This window comes from Phocoena phocoena, chromosome 14 (genome assembly GCF_963924675.1).
Source record: "Phocoena phocoena chromosome 14, mPhoPho1.1, whole genome shotgun sequence".
Lineage (NCBI taxonomy): Eukaryota > Metazoa > Chordata > Mammalia > Artiodactyla > Phocoenidae > Phocoena > Phocoena phocoena.
The window spans coordinates 32,945,596-32,965,797 of record NC_089232.1 but is presented as its reverse complement, the minus strand read 5'-3'; the positions used below and the strand labels follow the sequence as shown (position 1 = coordinate 32,965,797).

Sequence of the window (20,202 nt, the reverse complement as noted above, 5' to 3'; positions counted from 1 at the left end):
GAATTTCTGATAATTTATTGCATAAAGGTATGGTTTAACAGTATTATAAGCTAAGTGATTCCTAAAACATCTTTTTCTCCAATGACCTACGCTTAGGAAAAAGTATCTATATTCAATACATTGTCCATTTTTTAAGCATTTCCTGTATTTCTAGTCAATTTTTAAAGGCTCATTTAGAAATAATACTAATCCATTTCTAATAGCTAAGTAGAACAATTTTTTTAATTTGCAGGGTATCTTAAAAACCAATCAATTTGACATAACCTCAAATTCCAGGAATGTAAACCATAATTCAAGCTTCAGTTTTCCTCTTAAAATATTCTACTTACTAAAATGAATTCCCATCCTGCAACTATGAACAGTAAGAAAATTGTGCTTAAAATAATATTAAAAGACTAAATCTCATTATTTAGTATTAGATTAATAATCCATAATTCTAATCTTAAAAGTATCTATAGCTATAACCCCTCCAATTTGTTAATTCCCAAAGAGATTAATACAAGATATAATTAACATCTAACCTTAGAGCAGACTGTCATTTGGAACAAACTATGCTAACAATAACTGTACCATAGTCAAATAGATCAACCCATCACCCTTTATGATTCTGACTAAGGTTAATGAGCACAACTTGTCATAAATTTTCCAGTAACTCTGAAAAACTGAATTGAATGAAAAGACTAGTGTTTTCATAATACTTAAAATAGAATAAAGGCTGGAGTTGTCTTATCTGGAACCTAGCACAGTATGTAACAATGTAAATGTCATTAAGTATTTGTGAAATGCATAGACAAAAAATAAGCAACCCAATACACTTACTATCACTCAGCTCCTTACTATGTGCGAGTAAGTACTTAAAATCATACATAATAAAATGGAATACACTCAAATTGTTTTTTACCTCTAATAAACACTTAAAAGAATTGTTCACTTAAGAATCTCCAGTTTAAGAGAAGGTAGAATTGGACTTTCACAAACCAATAATTTGGCTAATGACTTTCTGCAACTGCATGACATTTTTCATTTAACTTTTTTTCTTAATGAAATGAGAAAATATAAAGAAATGCAAGCTATAACCTTCTTTGCAATAAATAACACTAGGCCACTATATTTGATCTTAATAACATTTATTTCTCTCATGAAGAAGTTACTTTAAAAAAAAAAAATTTGAATTTTGAGGAGCCGAAGGTGAAAAAAGGAGTGAACTAACTATAAGTGTTCTTCCACTTCAAAAATCGTCTGACATCTGAGCCAGAAGTCTTTCTGCATCTATCAGTGACCACCTCTTCATGTGTCATAGAGTTCAACATGCGTTACAAAATCCATTACATTTTAAGACCATTTCCAATATCTGCTACCATAAATCAAGAAATCCATTTATTCAAGGTTACTTATGGAGAATTAGTCACGCAAAAAATTTTAACAACTTCATTTTCAAAAATTAAAGTATTTTACTGTACTTGGCATTCCTATACATAATGATGTGAATTCAAAGACTGAAAGCATTAAGGGTATATAATTAAAATTCATGGGCTTAGACATAAAAAAATTCGTTTAATATTTAGAATTCTCTGTAGCAAATACTGCAGAAAAATAAATCAGAATATAAACACAATGTAATCTCCTTTGGATTTCTCCTCTGCTTAAGTGGCATTAAATAACATACAAAGTTGTTCCAAAATACTTCTATGTAATTGCCATAGCCTCAGAAACATAGAATAAAAAACTCTGAAAACATGAGGCCAAGAGAACTGTGGGCACTATGCATAAGGAACAAAAACTCGTGAATTCCCCCATTCCTAAGGATTTCTAAAAACTACCTTCCTAATTTCAAGAGAAAATTTACTCAAAAGAGAAAAATAAGAAACAGGTCAGCTACACAACACTTACAGCTTTACTGATAGGGTACAGCCATTATGCCAAAATTCAGCCATCAATATACAACCTCATTTCCAATCTAAAGTTAATGAGAATATATTTTACTTTAAATGGGACATGGTGGCAAAGTACCAAGAATTAAAGAATAACCTTAAAAGTCTTAATTTCATACTTCAAATATCACAAAAAACAGTAATTCCCAAAATCATGAAAGCGTAATGAAATAACTTCACAGAAAAAATGGACATTTAAGTCATTTCTTTCTTTCCTAATATTATATAGTGAAAACAGATGTATTAAAACTTCAGCATACTTCATAAAATCATTATTCATCGAAAATAGACAAATGTTTGCAAAGAACATTTAACTTAAATTTCATAGTTGCTTATAAAATGGCACTTGAAAAATTGACCTATGTAAGGAAATAAGAGTCTTGTCAAGAAACAGTAAACTATAAATATAAAATATACCACAATGTTAAAAAAAACCACATAATGTTCTATAGGAAAATCAATAAGGATAACTTAATCTTTCTGGGGGAAAAGTATTTAGCATTACAAATTTAAAATGCAAATTTTACACACGAATTCAATATGGAATACATTTAAACCTTACAATGGCACATAATCATCATCTATTTTGTGGAAAACAATAAAAATTATGTACTTTTTGAATATGTGTACATCAAAACCAAAAGGTTAACTTTTACTTTTTCCTTTATTGGCAATTTTGGATGCATTTTTAGGTTTTGGTTCCCATAGGGCATTTTTTACAAATCTTGAAGCCGCAGCCCTGTCTAGCTTGCCAGCCTTTTTCTTGTCTGTTATTTCCTTGACTCTGTTCATGTATACTCTGATTCTCTCCTTAAAGACAAAAAAAGAAGAAAGGCAACAGATTTACTAAGCTGCTCACCACTGAGTTCTACTATACTATACCTCAGTTCAATTCAACAGCTTTGTATTTATTGCTTATTGAGTGGCGCTAATAAGTGCAAAGCGAATAGGATAAACACACTCCATGTGCTCCTGGAGTTCACAGTCTGACGGGAATACAGATATCAAAAAAGTCATTTCAGAAGTGTTCTGAGTGTTTCAAAAGAGGAAGATCTAGACACTACAGAGATAAACATTTAATTGTTTATATGTGGTTATACTAAATTTTTAAATTTAGCATTCACCTAAATCCATACACTAACTCTCTTGTATCTGAAGTCTATAATCTAAAATAGAGCTTTCGGGACTTCCCTGGTGGTCCAGTGGGTAAGACTCTGCACTCCCAATGCAGGGGGCCCGGGTTCAATCACTGGTCAGGGAACTAGATCCCACATGCATGCCACAACTAAGAGTTTGCAAGCCACAACTAAGAAGCCCACATGCCACAACTAAGAAAGCTGCATGCCACAACTAAGATCCCACATGCTGCAACTAAGACCTGGCGCAGCCTAAATAAATAAATAATTAATTAATTAAAATAAAGCTTTCACATACTTTCAACATACAAACTAAACTCTCCAGAAATTTTTCTAAACAGCAAATGGCTAAGGCGTATTTAACTATTTATTTTTTTTGTGTTACCTTCATGTCACAATTAAAATAAGTATAATGAAAATACAAGATCTTTTTATCCAATGTCATAGTTCTGACTGAAAAGCACATGATATTTTCTAATGAAATATACAGTTCTAATCAGACTTTACAAGGTGAGAAACATACTAGGTTGCTGTACCACTTTGAATCTTCTGAGACCACTAATCAGAATAAAGGGCTATTCTATACTTCAGTTGGAGAAATAAAGGCGTGAGAGCTATAAAACAGCAGAGTAAATGATTGATCACTGCTTAAATGTTTCAGTAAAATAATCAAAATAGTTATATAAACATACACAGAAAAATGCAGAACCTTAGAATTTTTTAATTTTAAGAAACTGACAACCCTGTTCAAAACCCTCTCATGGCTCCCTATTTCTCTGAGTAAAAGCCAAAGTCCTCACAACACACACCCAATCCAGCCCTGCCCAGAATGATCTTCCCTCACAAACCCACATGGCCAGCCCTCTCTTCCTTCCAGTCTCCTCAAATGTTCACCTTGTTAATAAGTGTTGCCTTTACTATTGAAAATGGCAATCCTACCCAAGCACTCCAATGCCCCCTTACTCTGTGCTATTTTTTTCTTTTTTCCCACAACGTAACTTTCTAACATACTATATATTCATATGTATTTATTATTTGTTGTTTGTTTGTTTATGTTGTTTGTTTCCCTCCACTAGATAGTCTGGCACCTGCCACAAAGGCAGGGATATTTATTGGCTTTATTCACTGAGGAATTATCTCACTTGGAAATAATGCCTGGCTTCCAGTGGGCATTCAAATATTTGTCAAATGAATAAACTATTTTCAATGCCCTTCTCCATTCATGATAGATATGGCAAATAGGCTTCCTCTCACATACTAACTCTGTGATCAATTAGTGACATCTGTCACAGGGTCAGAAAAGGGGAATAGGTTTATGGATGCTTTTCATTTAACAACCCTTGTCCAAAATATAAATGTACTCCTCCATAAAGTGGATTCTGAGGGAAAAAGAAGGCAGATGATTTTATCTTTTTCCAGTGACAGAATTAAGTATTACACTACTCCAAATAACTTTGTGTTTAAGAGAAGAAAGAGGAATTTCATAAATGTAAAGTTCATATTAGAAAGGTGAAAGCAGATGATACAATGCATACTTCTTAAGATTTAAAGCCAGTATCACTTGTCAAATCAAGCTCTGTGGATCATACTGCTTTATATTTTTGCTTTAAGTATCTTTCACAATTTCTGTATTTAAAACTAAATTTACTTTTCCCCCAAGAAATTTAAAAGAAGAAAATGTCTTAGTCTACACATTTAAAAATTGAAGACGGCAGATCTGGTTTACTCATTTTTTAAATAAATGGCCAAGTACTTTACTAAGTTATAAAAAAACATACATATCAACCACCATAAAACTTTAGAACAATAATACAGTGTCAAGTGTATTTCACATATCTATTTACCTTATATTTTATAAACACAAAGAATAAATTTATTAATATTCTTATTCATAAAGCCAAGTCAAGAAGGTAACCGTAAGTTTGATTTCTAAATTTTTTTCTTTCAAATTGAATGATTTAATTTTTGAAGTCAGCAAAAACTCCAAGATACCAGACCTTATATAATATACTATACTTATACATCTAAATGGAATACAAAGACAAACCTAGAAGATTTATTACAGGTTGTAAATATGTCACTAATGCAGAATTACTGGACAGTACACATACAACTGGTGCCAAAAAAGCTTTTAGCTTTGTTGCCGAAGTGGATTCTTTACTGCTGAGAAAATGAATTAATGGAAGAATTGAAACGGTGGAGGAGAAACTTTCCTGTCTTGGCTAGTAAATCAACTAGAATATACTTTTAAGAATTGCATAAGAGTTTAAAAAAAAAAACAGGCAGTTGTAGAGATGAACAGGATTTCAAGAATTTATAGGAAAAATAATATAGCACTTATAAATAATTACTAGAATCGTGACATTTTCCCATCCACAGATTTATATAATATATGGAACACCCTTCTCTGACAAAGGTGAGAGAAAGAAAAACTAAAGGCACGATGAAATCTGGCTCACTTTTGTAATTTCATCCCAAATAATTCTGTTCTCCACAATTAGTGTGATAAAGGTACTGCGATTTTACCTTTAGAAACACTACAACAGACATTACACGTAAAATAAAAAGAAATCGATCCACTGCAATCTTACCAATTCCTGCTTTACTGGATGTTCCTTAGGATTAACTCCCTGCGTTGCCAAATAAACTACAAGAGAAAGATTTCATGGAATAAAATGCATATATATTAATTAAGAGCATTAATTAAAGAAACTCTAGTTACAAAAAGGAAACGTCACACAAATTATTAACTAAATCTTAAATTATTCAACCTCTTTGTAATATTAAATGTATGTGTGGCTCATGGGCATCTGGTATTCTGATTTAAAAAGAAATAAATATCTGACTATTAAAACTGCCATAAAGTATAATTGCTAGCATTTTAAAAAATAAGTCACCTTTGACATGGTAAATAATCTGCTTTCTAATTAACTCTAAAGTAATATACATACCCCAAAACATTGAATTCAATGTGTAAGCAGAAACTAAATCCACTTTTGCTTGTTCAAGTGGGTCCAACTATTAAAAAAGAGGGAGAGAGAGAAAGAAAAAGAAAAAAGAAATTAAAACTTTGAGCACCATCACATATTTTAAACTTTCACCAAGTACAATGTATCAAAGAAATGTTTTTTTCACTTCCTATAATCCAATAATCAAACTAAATAATCTGGAAATAATTTGCAAAAAGAAAAGTTTTGTTAACCAGTGATTTTTGCCCACAAATTTTCACTTCAGCGTACCATCTTTAAGTTAAACAAGGAATGTGTATAATCCAAAATTAAAAAAAATTCTTTTGAATTATTTTAATTTCAGGATTTACAATCTGGGCTTTGTATGTCAAAAGTAATTCATCAATATAAACATTGTACATGATGCCTTTATGTATAAGAAGCAGGCTAAAATGCTTAGGCAATACCAAAGACAGAAGAAACATAATGAGATTTGTTTTAGACTGTCAAAGTCAATTTACTCTTTTTGTCCTATAGGGTTTCCAGAAACCCTGATAACATCATTGTAATACTTAAAAGGTCAAAGATAGAGTCTGTCAAAAAGAATGCTGGGAGAGCTTTTTTTTATTCAAAACCAAGTCAAAATAAAAATATAGTTAGGAGGTATTTCCTAAGCTTGGAGTTTGTTATATTTTCCCCTTAAAGATATCCAAACACTTAAAAATTGAAATAAAGGGGGAAAGGGGCATATTTCATGTATCTGTTTCTTCTTCTATATGTTTCATAACATAGCACTCGGTTTTATGAATACATTTTTAGAAATTACTTAAAATACCTTCTGCAACAACTCATTTCTAGAAACAGACATCATGGTCTTCAGCATCTCATCCACAGCACCAATGGAATTCTCAAATGTTGATAAATATTCATGAATTTCTACTGGATAGTCTTCATTAATTTCTTCGCCTGCCATTATGTTCAACTGGGAAAAAATTAAATTCTTAGTTCATACTGGAGACAGAGAATGCTCTCTAGGTTACAAAAAAAAATTAATAGGTCATATCATATGTTTCAAAAGTGCTAAAAGAGTTAAAACCTGAAGTTAATTAAACAAATCTTCTTAGAACATAATTCTGGAGTAACCACGTTTAAACTTCCCCTCTTCTTAGGCTGCTGGGGAGTGGGGGTGGGCTGCCAGTATAGGACCCACCCAAGTTCATTAATGCTACACATATCAATCCCTCAATCCCTCGATGCTTTTTGAGAACTAAAGAGATACGACTACCAAACATGTTATATCAATAATAAAAACCCTACATTTAAAAAACTTTCTGTTGAAGTTAAAGACCAAGCAAAGCAATGAAAGTGTGATAAATATACACTACCCTCTAATGCTTGCTGAAAAAAATAAGCAAAGCTCTTTTTTTAAAAAACATACATATTAGCACTTGTAAATTTAGATGTTGATCTAGCAGCATGGTATATTAAACCAAAAAATTAGAAATCTTAGATCTGAAATATTTTATGATTATTTATCACTAAAATTACTTTTCAAGCCTATATTTATATTTATATATATTCCTTAAGCTTAAAATATTAATAAGAAATTCAAGAGTAAATAGATCACATAAAGTCTGTAAGCAGAAAAGATGAAACAATGGAGAAATAAACTGTATGGTTTTCATTTAGGCTAGAGCATACCTTGACAGCCCATTCTTTAAAATTCACATTTACATCATAATATTTAATAGCTATATGAGGAAAAGAAAAGTCCACATCAATGTATTTAATATGGTATCTAAGATCAAATTTCAGAAGCAATTCCAAGCCACTGTACCATCCTTAGGTTTTATTAGCTGAAAATACCTCTTTCATTACACAGCTAAGGAGAACATCAAGAATGTACAAAATAACAAACAGCATAGCCAAATTGAAGTAAAGGGACTCGGGCTTTCCACCTTGCCTGATCACTGACTTTGTTACCTTAGATAAATCACTGAATCTCTCTGGGCTCCAAATATCTCATCCATTAAATAAGGCATTTGGTCTAATGATCTCTAAAGTCCCTTATAATTCTAAATGTTATGACTATGTCATTTAAGTTTTAAAAGTACTACTTGAATATTTAGTCACAATATATCCACATTTCTATTCAACAAATACAGTCCACTGAGACATCTGGTTTCATTTAAAATTTTTAAAAAGTGAAGTCCAGGGGTCTATTACTACTCACACTGTAAAGTTATTATCCAACTACTGTGCAAACAGCAATTAAACAAAGGACTATGAGAAAAGAAAACCACACAGGAAAGAACTGTGACTTCCTATTTCAAAAAGTTAACTGAAAATACGGATTTGCCTCTCATTCCTCCCAGAAAAATCTCTCCAAAATGACAGAAGAAACACAAAAATAAGTCCACAGTGATGCTGGAAACCAAGAAGGGCACATATCCATCAGCCGACCTCAACAGCAGAAATTTTTATAAGCTAAAGAGCAAATGGGATTAGACTGATAGGGAACAGAACCAAGGAGCCTGCAATCCCTTACAAACAAAAGAGAAGGAGAATCTAGGAAAAAATCCAAGATGAAGGACAGTAAGAGGTGAACCATGCAGGCTGAAAGCTGCTAAACCAATCTCCCAATCTGTGAAAGGACAGCTCCAGCATCTACTGCCCAGATAAAGGTATTAGTACAGGGACAGACACAAATATAGAGAAGACTTGATATTTCTTTTCTTTACATAAAATTTTAAACCAATAAATTTGAAAAATCTGGATGATAAGAATGAGGTGCTAGGAAAAAAAAATACCAAAACTAACCTAAAAAGAAGTACATAAAACAAATAGATCATTACACAGACAAAAAAAAAAAAAAAGAAAACACTTTAAAGAAGTCAAAGATCTATGCTCCAAAAAGGTTCCAAGTCTAGAAAATATTATAGGTAATTTCTTCCAAACCTTTAGGAAACAGTTAATTTTTATGGTATTTAACTGTTTAAGAACATAGAAGGAGATGGAAAACTTAGATACCTATTTCACCACATACACAAAAATAAACTCCAGATGAATTTAAAAGATAAATGTATTAAAAGATTATATACATTATATAAAATATGTATATACTCCAAATGAAACCCAAATGCTATAAAAGGAAATGGCTGACAGACTTAAATACATAAAAACTGAAAAAACATCTATATGGTAAAAGTATACCATAAGCAAAGTTAAATGCAAGAAACAGCACGGGAGAAAATATGTGCCAAAATACAACAAAGGATTAGTCAGATTATATAAAGAGTTCCTACAAAGCATAAAACAGATTAAAATAATGAAGATCTCACCCATCAGATTGGCAATAATTTTAAAGACTGGCAAAGTTTGACGTTAGCAAGGGTATACACTGGAGGTGGAATATAAATTGGTACAGATTTCTTAAATGCACACACCCTTTGACTCAGGATATCCTCTTCAGAAAGTAGCCTACAGAAATCCTTGTATACACGCATATAAGTTTACTAAAATGGACTCTTCGGACCCTTCTCTTAAAGTGGGGACTTTGCCTGACATCAATTTTTCTCTCTGCTGGATCATTGCCCATAAGCTTGAAACATTTTATTCCTCCATCTTAGATAAGAAACAAAAGAAACACCTTGACTTCATATGCCCCTCCAGCTTAAGCCCCATTTTCTTTCTCCCTTTTAGAACAAACTCCTCAAAAACTGTTGCTAATATTGAATACTAGAGTTCCAGTTCCTCTCCTTCCATTCTTTCTTGAATCTACTACAATCAGGCCCCCTATTTCTCACTCAAAATTGGTCTTGTCAAGGTCACCCACTCAGCCACACTGTCAAATTCAATGGTCAATTCTCAGTTCTTGTCATTTGACATAGCTGGCTCAGTCTGTCTGGTTTCTAGGGCATCACATTTCCTTGGTTTCTCTCTTACCTCACAGGTTGCTTTCTTGGTCTTCTTTGCTGCATCCTTTTCATATCCTCAAGCCTCTTAACCTTGACGTGCCCAAGGGCTGTCCTTGAATCTCTTCTCTAATTTACTCTCTAGGTGAGCTCTGGGTTTAAACTATATTAATAAACTGATGACTCCCAGGTTTGCATCTCCAGCCCTGACCTCGCCACTGAACTCCAAATTTAATGTCCAACCGCTTACTCAGTACCTTGGTTGGCTGTTAATAGATTCTCAAATGTAATGTGCCCAAAGCCCAATTCCTAATCTTGCTTACTTTATCTTGTAATAACCTATAATGGAAAAGAATCTGAAAAAGTATATGTATGTATGTATGTGTGTGCATATACAGTAAGTCCCCTACATATGAACGAGTTCAGTTCCGAGAGCGTGTTCGTAAGTCCGATTTGTTCGTAAGTCCAACAAAGTTATCCTAGGTACCCAACTAGCACAATCAGCTATATAATACTGTACTGTAATAGGTTTATAATACTTTTCACACAAATAATACATAAAAAACAAACAAATACAAAAAATAAAGAAAACGTTTTTAACCTTACAGTACAGTACCTTGAAAATTACAGTAGTACAGTACAACAGCTGGCACACAGGGGATGGCATCGAGAGAACAGTCAGGAAATAAACATACCGTACTACTGTACTCTATATAGTACTATACAGTAAAGTACATAAAAGGACAACCACTTGTAGAGGATGCATGCAAGTGACAATGTACGCCAGACACTTGAACTAACTTACATGACTGGACATGTGAACGAACATTCGCATCTTTGAAAGTGTACAACTTGAAGGTTCGTATGTAGGGGACTTACTGTGTGTGTGTGTATCCACATACACATACACACACACACACACACACACACACACACACACACACACACATATAACCAAATCACTTTGCTATACACCTGAAACTAACACAATACTGTAAATCAACTATACTTCAATGAAAAGAAAAAGAATCTAATCTTGCCTACTGCAGTCCTCGCCATCTCATTTCATGGCAACTCCACCTTTTCGATTGCTCAGACCTAAAATTACAGAATAGTCCTTGACTCCTCTCTTACCCTATCTTTAAAACATATTCAAGTCCTACCACCTCTACTGCTACCACCCTAGTCCGAGCCAGTCCAAGCCATCATTGTGTCTTGCCTATATTGTTGCAATAGCCTTCTAAATGGCTTCCCTGTTTCCATTCCAATAGTTTATTATCAAGAAAGTGATCATCTCAAATCTAAGTCAGATTCTACCATGCCTCTGCTTGGAAACCTTCAAAGGCTTGCCGCCTCACTCAGGAAGAGACAAAGTCTTTATAGTGGCCGAAAAAACCCTGACTCTCTGCTGCCTCCTCTGTGACCTCATCTCCTCCCACTCTGCCCCTGGCTCACTCCATTCCAGCCATAATGGCCTCACTGCTCTTCTTCTCATTGGGCATGCCCCCATCTCAGAGCCTCTGGACTTTGCTCCTTCCCAGAATGTTTCTCCCCCACCAATGGCTTCAAAGCTCATGACTTCACCTCTGCCAGATCTCTACTCAAATGTTATCTATTGGTAAAGCTTTCCTGACCATCCTATTTTAAAATGCATACCCCTCTTCTCATTCCCAGCACTTCCTATCTCCTTCTTCACCCTTCAGGCCTCAACAGCATCTGACATATTTCATTTATTGTCTGTCTACCTCCAAAAGAAGGTAACTACATGAAAACAGGCAGTTTTGTTCACTACCACTGCCCAGCAGTCGATAAACATTTGTTGAATGAAGACATTATAACCAAACACTGGGAATAATCTAAATAGTCATCAATAGGGGAACAGTTAAATGAATTATACCACATCCATCCAAAAGAGTGAAAATAAAGAAGTAAATCTTTATGTAGTAATACACGATAAGTGGTGAAAAAAAGTCATAGAACATAGTATATAACACGTAATGTGTCTAACAGATGCCATTTATTTAAAAAAATTGTAGATGTAGATATGTAGAAAAAGGTCTGGAAGGAGACATACAAAAATAGACATTCTTTCTGAGAAGGGATAGGAAATGCGAATGGGATCAAAGCAGACTCATGTTTTTAGCTCTTCATTCTTCGTTGTTTAAATTTCGTTATTTCAAAAAGCATGTATTAAAATTGTAATAAAAATAAACAATCATTAAATTTAAATAAAGGCATATTTTAATAAATTATTTTGGCTTTTAACAAATACTGCAAGTATAAAAAACACAAGAAAGCCTTTATTTAAATGTGAATTTTTTCATCCGATTTTTCTATTGGAAAATATTTCCCTTCTCAAAATCATGAAAGGGATTTTTCCTGCAATTATTCCTTGTCCCTAAGCCCCAGTAAACAAGTAGTTATTTATTGTTAAAATGGGTTACGGTGAACACTGAAAGCAAGGCAGTAAGTAAGAATAATGACTCTCATTAAATCTGAACTGAACCACTTGCCTTTTTCCTAACTAAAAAATAAAGGCAAGGTAGACTGAAAAATAAAGGTTCTTCTATTATCAGAAATCCCCCCCAATTAAAATGATTTCTTCTAACATTCTGTACAGATAGTTCCTGAGTGTTTGTTCCTTCCACAGGGAGCACTGCAAGGAGGGAGCTGCAGAAGCCGCCCTCTGGTCCCCTTTGTTACCCAGATGCCAGGATGAAGCAGTGAATGGATGGTTATCAGCAGCCATAGCCAACATCTGAACCCCACTGCCTGTGAGCCAGGCACTACTCTACGCAGCCACACACATTCATTCATTTACTCCTCACAGACAACAAACGGACCCACAGTGAGTTTCCGTAACTTGCCCAAGACTGTACGTGGTAAATGTCCAAAGAAGAGAAAGAAGAGAACTCACCCCCCTCTGCCCTTCACTCGCTGCCTGGTTCTACAGGGACTCCCCACCCCTCCACCTACTCCTTCTAAAGCGCAGGCTGCAAGTGGAAGAGGGCATGAGAGAAGGTGCCTCTCTTCATCCCTCAGGAAGGTCTGGCTGAGACTCAGGGGCAGAGGGGAGAAACCCTGCCCAGCAATCCCTACAGGACGTTACTGCCATTCCTTCCCTCCTCTCGTTGGTGATGAGAGCCACAGTGCCAACAGGAGAAAAGGAGGGGCACACGACATCATCCCCTACCTCCTCCCCTCCATTCTCTGCTTCAGGGAGCTCAGTGCAGCCTGGAACCTGGAAGTCGCCCCTCATCGCTTCCTCAGGCCCCAGTCCCATCAGTTCTGTCAATACGGCCTCCTTAATCTCCTTAGCCACAAGCTTTCCCCCATTCTCACTAACTAGATCATTTCAAGAGCCTTGGAGTAGTCTCCCTACTGTCAATTTTTCTCCACTCTCAATGTTAGGATGTTACAAAACATAACTTTTCCATAAAGATAGTCTGGTCATGGTACACCCCTGCTTAAAACCCTGCAATAGTTTCCCGCCACCTTGAAGATAAACTCCAAACCCCTTCTACGGACATGAGGCCCTTTACGATGTGGCCCTTGCTTGCCTGACTAGCCTCATCTTTCATTACTCCCCTCTTCCAATCCTATAGCTGTAGCCACCACGGCAGTTTTCCAGATGTTCTATGCCCATTCAGCCTAACCTTTCGTCTGTGTGGCTCTCTATACGTGAAACATCCTTCCCACTTCACTTTGTGAAACCAAACCCTGCTTACGTTTGGAGGTAAAATCAGGTTTCCCTTTAGTGCATAGGACTTCTCTGAGTGCCACCCTCCCATTCCCTCTGTCTGGATAAGCACAGCTACAGGTTCTCATGTCACCTAAAACACTATCTGGTGACATGTGTTGATTTACTTAACCTTGACTACAAGCTCCCTGAGGGGGTGGTGTCATCAATATGTCACCGCCATGCTGATGTGTCACCAGTGGCTGACACACAGAATGACTTTATGTCTCAACTTGCCCAAGAGAGTCCCCATGTATGTCTATTGTTTCAGCCTGCCAACTGCTCAGCTCCCCATTTCTCTTTCAGAAGTCCCAGTTTGAGCAATAAATTATAGGGTTATCCTAACAAAAGTAGGTTCTCTGACCCTTGCCACCACTCCTCACCCCACTTTCTTAGAGAACATGAGAGCCTAGAGAGTGGCTCCTGGTACCAGCTGGGGTTCAACCAGAGCAGCGGAACCAGTAGGAGGTATTCTGAAGAGATGTACTGCAAGAAACTGGTTTATGCAATTGTGGAGGAATCTGCAGGGCAGGTAAGCAAGAAAGAACATGCTGGAACTCTTGGCTGCAAGCTGAAACTGCTGTCCACGGGTGGAACTTCTTTTTCATCAGGGAAGCTTCAGCTCTGCTTCTAAAGCCTTCTAATTAATTGGATCAAGCCCACCCAGATTATCTAGAATAATAAAAGTCAACTGTTTGTGTATTTCGATTATATCTACAAACACCTTCAGAGCAATAGCTAGTTTGGTGTTGGACTGAATGGGGGCTGCAGCCTAGCCAAGCTGACACATCAAAAAGACCATCACACTCCTTTAAGCCTCCAGAACTATAGCCAGGAAACGTATATTCCTGGCATCACAAATTGTTGCTCTGACAGCATTTTTCCACAATAGACATGTTATTGATGACTGTCAGGTTCCCAAGTAATAAAACTAGAGCTCAAATTCCAGTTAACAAATGTGAAAGAAATCATAACCTTTAAAAAAAAAAGAAAATCACCATTTTGCAACCCCTAGTGAAATTACAGATTTACGTAATGTTCACCGACAGATAAAAGGGGAAGTTTACAATAGAGTGAGACTGCCCGCGCACCGCAATGAAGACCCAACGCAGCCAAAAATAAATAAATTTATTTAAAAAAAACCCTAGGGCTTCCCTGGTGGCGCAGTGGTTGAGAGTCCGCCTGCCGATGCAGGGGACACGGGTTCGTGCCCCGGTCCAGGAAGATCCCACATGCCGCGGAGCGGCTGGGCCCGTGAGCCATGGCCGCTGAGCCTGCGCGTCCGGAGCCTGTGCTCTGCAACGGGAGAGGCCACAACAATGAGAGGCCCGCGTACCGCAAAAAAAAAAAAAAAAAAAAAAAAAAAAAAAAAAACCCTATATCCTTTAGCTCTATTTTATTCAGAGAACTATATGAATGGATTGCCTTCCCTACACCTAAATTTTCTAGCCACCATAAGGCCACTTTCTCCCTATTCTCATGGTACAAAAGCCTTTCCAGCCTCGTGCTCTCTAGAAACTCCTCCTAGAGTTGTTGTGAAGACTCCCTGCCACCAACATGTTTGGCCTGTTTAACTCGGCTTCCTCATCAACGATGCTTTCTCAAGGAAGCATTCCCTCTTGCCTCACATTGAGTCACATCCACTAGTTACACAGTCTCACAGCACCATGTATTTCTCCATATCACTGTTGTAATTTTATATTTCTGTGATTATTTGAATAGTGTCCATCATCCACACTGGACTGTAAGCACCGTGCAGGGCAAGTCTTTGCTCATATACACTCCAAATATCAGGGTAGCATGTCATAGATGCTAAATAAATATCTATTAAAGAAATGACTCCTCAGTGCCTGGCACGTAGTCAATGCTGAGTAAATGTGGAGTATGTGCTAGGTAGAGAGTAGGGATAAATAAAGCAACTGTCAGACAACCGAGAAAGGACCCATTTGAAGGTGGTAGCATTAATTTGGGTCTTTTGTGAATTTCTTTAGCAGGGTTCAGTAGGCCTGGAGCAAGAATGGTAATCCAGAATGAGGAACTGACTAATGGATACAAAGGAAAGGACTTGCAAAAGCATCTTGAAGACAGCTGACTGGGAGGTATGGCTTTGAAGGGAGAGAAGTAAGGCTTTTTCCTCTGCTTGCAATACCCCCTCCCCCCACTCCTCCCCTGTCTTCTGGGCCTAGTAAAACCTATTAATCCTTTAAAACACACATCAAATGCCCTCTCTTCTATAAAGCCTTCCATATCTCCCAAACAAAAGTAGTCTTTTCTTCCTCTTTGCTCTCAAGGTTCTCCAGACCGTTATCACTTATCCATTAATAACACTCCTTCTCATGTATCTTGATAAATCCAAAAATGTCAGTCCTCATTTATCTATCTGATCCATAACCAGCGTCTGAGAATAGCGTCTGAATTCCACAACACTATAGACTCTCAAAACTGTCCTTGTCCCCTGATGGCTGTTCTTTCTGTCTACTTTGTTGGGTCTTCATCTCCCCAAACCTATAAAGGCTAAGATGCCTAAAGACTCACGTCTTGTACTGCTTTTCTGTTTACATTCACTCCTTTGGCGACTGTCTCCAGTTTCACGATTTTAAATACCATCTGACAACTCCCAAATGTTCTTTTCCAGCAATGACCTCCCCACTGAACTCCAGACTTGGTAGACTCAATTGCCTACTCAACATCTCCACTTGGATGACTAACAGAGATCTCAAACTTAACACATCATAATGAACTCCCAATTCTCCCTCACAAACCTGCTCCTCCCATAGTTTTCCACTTCTCAGTTAATGGTAATTAACCATTCTAGTTGCCCAAGCCCAAAACCTTGACAGTTCTCTTACAACCCACATTCAATCCATAAGCAAATCTGTTAGCTTTACCTACGAAATACATCCAAAATTGAACTGCTACTCACCACAGTCTTTCCAGCTGTGAAGCTGCTATCAACTCACCTGAATTATTACACCTTCCTAATTAGTCTCCTGGCTTTGCCCTACCCCTCTCTCCAACAACTTGCTCTTAACACAGCAGGCAGAGGGATCCTATTAAAAACCTAAACCAGATCATGTCACTCCTCTGTTCAAAACCTTCCACTGGTTATTCACCCACTGTATCTCCAAATGATTAACATAAAGTCTTGCCACGTACTTAATAACTATTTGTTCACTAACTAAAAACAATGAAAGTAAACTGGAACCAAATTTTGGAGAATCTCAATATCAGATTAGGATAGTGACCATGTGGATCCAAAAGAAAATATATAATAATGTACATTCCAGGGCTGTTTCCATTCCTATACTAAGTAGAGTTACATACAATTATGAACTAAGCCAGGAACAAATCCAAAATATACATAATTTGGGGAGAAAACTAGAGACATCCGCAAATGTTGCATCAGAATTCTATTAACGTAATGACCTTTTTGCACTGCATTACCTTAGAAAATGATAGTGAAACATATATACAACGATCTCTCCATAAATATTGTTGTCTTTGGCAGACAGTCTACACTAGTGCAGCCTGTAACTCTCCTTCATAGAGTAAAATCACGGAGAAAAGATAGAGATGCTAGCCTCTAAAAACAAATTTATCCCGAAGTCTCACAGTAGAAAAAGATACAAATTACAAAGAGGTTGCTCAAGATCGAGATGAATAATTGAATCAGATTACAATGAAATTACTTCAATTGTTAATTCTAAAGTTTAATTAGAAGTGTTTTCAAAATTACTGATGTGAAGCAGTAAAATTACCTTCCAAAACTATGGAATTTGCTTATGACAATATTCTCATCTCTTCTCAGGAGATTTATTTATTAAATAAATAATATAGGTAAAGTTCTTAGAACAGTGCCTGGCTCAGGACTCAATACATTAACTAGTAATACTAGTTATTATTTTACTAAAGTGAAAATGATCAAACACCCCAACCCAGTGGCGACTATTTAGAGCCATATTTTAAGGGTCAACTGTTTGGAAACAGTCGCTAACTGAGATAAAACACATAAAGAGCCATTTGAAAATTTTAAGACTGTTATGAAAAATTATATCACCTCTGAACTGCAATACATATAACACAGCTATCTGAAGACAGCTATAACATCTTTTGACTCAGAACCGTTCTAATTATTTTGAAAAAACATTGTCCACACAATCATTATTTTCTTTCAACAAAACAGTGAGCTCTAGCATTTTCCATCAATCACAAACAGTTCACGGAATTTCAATAGGAATTATTTGGTTATTTTCGAATCCAAAGTCAACATTCGGTTAAGTCTCGGGTCAGTCTACTATAGACAGTCCAAAAAGATTAGTAAGTGTTTATTTATGATTAATAACATCCCATTCGGACAGATACATCTTTATCAAGCCAAAACTGTTGCAGTCAACAAACAGCAAGACACAAAAGATACTTTCAAAAAGAAGTTTCAGTCACACTAAACTTTCCTGGGCCGTAAAGAAAAACCACTTTTTTGAGATTCCATTAGATTTCACCTTAAGGTCGAAAGTAGCCTACCATCTCAGGTGGGCTAACACTGCAGTGGCAGGCAGTGCGTGATCATGTATGTGAATGATAACGGATGACACGGGAAAGCTACTCGCCTACATCTGTCACTTAGGCCTTCCTCCCTCAACCAGGTTTGAAGGCAGCTGAAAATTAACAGTGAAGTCACGTGCTCTTAATTTCTCCGCCCTCCAACACTTGAGAGGCGGAGCTAAGAAGCGAGGAAAAAGCGAAAGGCCGGACCCAGAGACGTGAAGGGCCAAGGTAGGCCGAAGCCAGCAAGCAACCACAGGAAAGCGGAAGTGGGGGATCTTGCCACGACGCTGCCCCAACGCTCGCATTCGCGGAAGGCTACGCAGCCCAGTCCCCCTCCCCACAGTCAGCCGGAGGGTGACAGGGCGCTTCCAGGAGAAGCGAACTTAAAAGCACGAGAAATTCCAACCCCACCTCTGAATAATACCTCACGGGCCTTCCACTCCTGCCTCCCAGAAAGCAGTCGGCGGCGGTGACGTCAGCGGCGCGCCGGCTCTGCCCGCGGCGCGAGCGGCGCTCTCCGGTGACCTCACGCTGCTCGCCCCGCCCCTTCGCTCCTTTCTCTTCCGACTCCAAAGGCCATGCTCCAACCGCGCCGCAGGCCGAAGGTGTAGGAGGGGGTTGGGGCGGGGCGCTGGCACCTTTTTCAAGATTTGCGTTTAGCCAACGCCCACCGGATTAGAAATTGAGCATATTTATCCAGAAAAAAAAAAGTTAGTTACTAAAGCTTTGTGCTGGTTTTTACGTTCGCTGAAACTCGTTGCAGGGCCCAGGTTCTTACTACTCTCCCATTGTCCGCCTCAAAATTAGCCTCCAAAGCAGCTTTCCAAGTTATCCGTGGTGAAAGTTCGGGTTCTTTGTTTTTCCAACCCATCGCTACGAGATTATTTTGTAAAATACAATCAAAATGAATTGCTTGAAATATGGATAAAAAGGCAAAAGAGAAGCCTAGATTTCTAATTATTTCAAAAAACATAAAACTGCACTGCAATAAATGAAATCAGAACAAACATAAGAGGAAAAAAAGACAAAGATTGCATATTGCTACTTGAACGATTAGGAGCATCGTTTTTACATTCCTGACTTTATTCCACAATCGTAATTTAACGAAAAGTTATGCATGAAATAGCGATTCCATATATTAAATGCCTACAAAAGCACTTTGAACAAACACTGTGTGTGTCAATATCTAAAGTATTTTAAGTGGCAAATGAGCTTTCTTCTGGTTTCTTCTTCTAGTCTACTGGGATTAAAGATAAGTCTTCTGGTTGAGGGTGGTGAGTATCTAAACTGTTTCTCTGTTTTGTTTTTACACTCAGTAGAAAAACAGAGATAAGTTGATGGGAATGGTAGAAGAGTTTTCAAAGCAATTTCTGCGAGCTAAGAATATTCATTTTTAACTTTTATCTAAAATAAAACAGGGACTTCCCTGGTGGTCCAGTGACTAAGACTCCATGCTCCCAGTGCAGGGGGCCAGTGTTCGATCCCTGGTCAGGGAACTAGATCCCACATGCCACAACTAAGAGTTCATATGCTGCAACCAAGGAGCCAACTAAAGATCCCAGGGTGCCACAACAAAGACCTGACGCAGCTAAATAAATAAGTAAATATTTTTAAAAAGTAAAATAAATGATGACATTTTCAAAATTCATCTTCAATCCTTCGTCAATTGCCAGTTCCAAAAACTTATCCTTTAAAGTTATTTTTAAGATTAAATTATCTATTGATGAAAGAAATAGATTCCAGATTTTATACATAGTTAGAGTCACCTCAAAATATCACAAGTTGTGATGTGGTCCTACTACATATGACTACTACACAATCCACACAACTTGGAACGCACAGTGTGAGTTCAACAACATCCAAACTAATCTTATACCCTACTCAAGAAAACCAGTTCACAGACCTTAGTTGTTGGAGTGATGCCAAATTGTCATAAAAGTTTTCAAATGATTATTCTCAATTTCTGCATTCATCTCATTGTGGACAGGT

The 20,202-nt window shown here is 36.9% G+C and overlaps 1 protein-coding gene across 1 annotated transcript; it reads right to left on the bottom strand.

Moving 5' to 3' along the window:
• Window positions 1–1,951: 1,951 nt before the first annotated feature.
• On the bottom strand, window positions 1,952–18,681 carry C1D (C1D nuclear receptor corepressor). The gene is made up of 5 exons (XM_065891400.1): window positions 18,638–18,681; window positions 6,851–6,997; window positions 6,019–6,085; window positions 5,659–5,714; window positions 1,952–2,741 (listed from the first exon to the last, which is right to left on the bottom strand). Exons 2-5 carry the CDS (start codon window positions 6,986–6,988, stop codon window positions 2,577–2,579), a joined length of 426 nt encoding a protein of 141 aa, XP_065747472.1. The 5' UTR covers window positions 6,989–6,997; window positions 18,638–18,681; the 3' UTR covers window positions 1,952–2,576.
• Window positions 18,682–20,202: the final 1,521 nt, after the last annotated feature.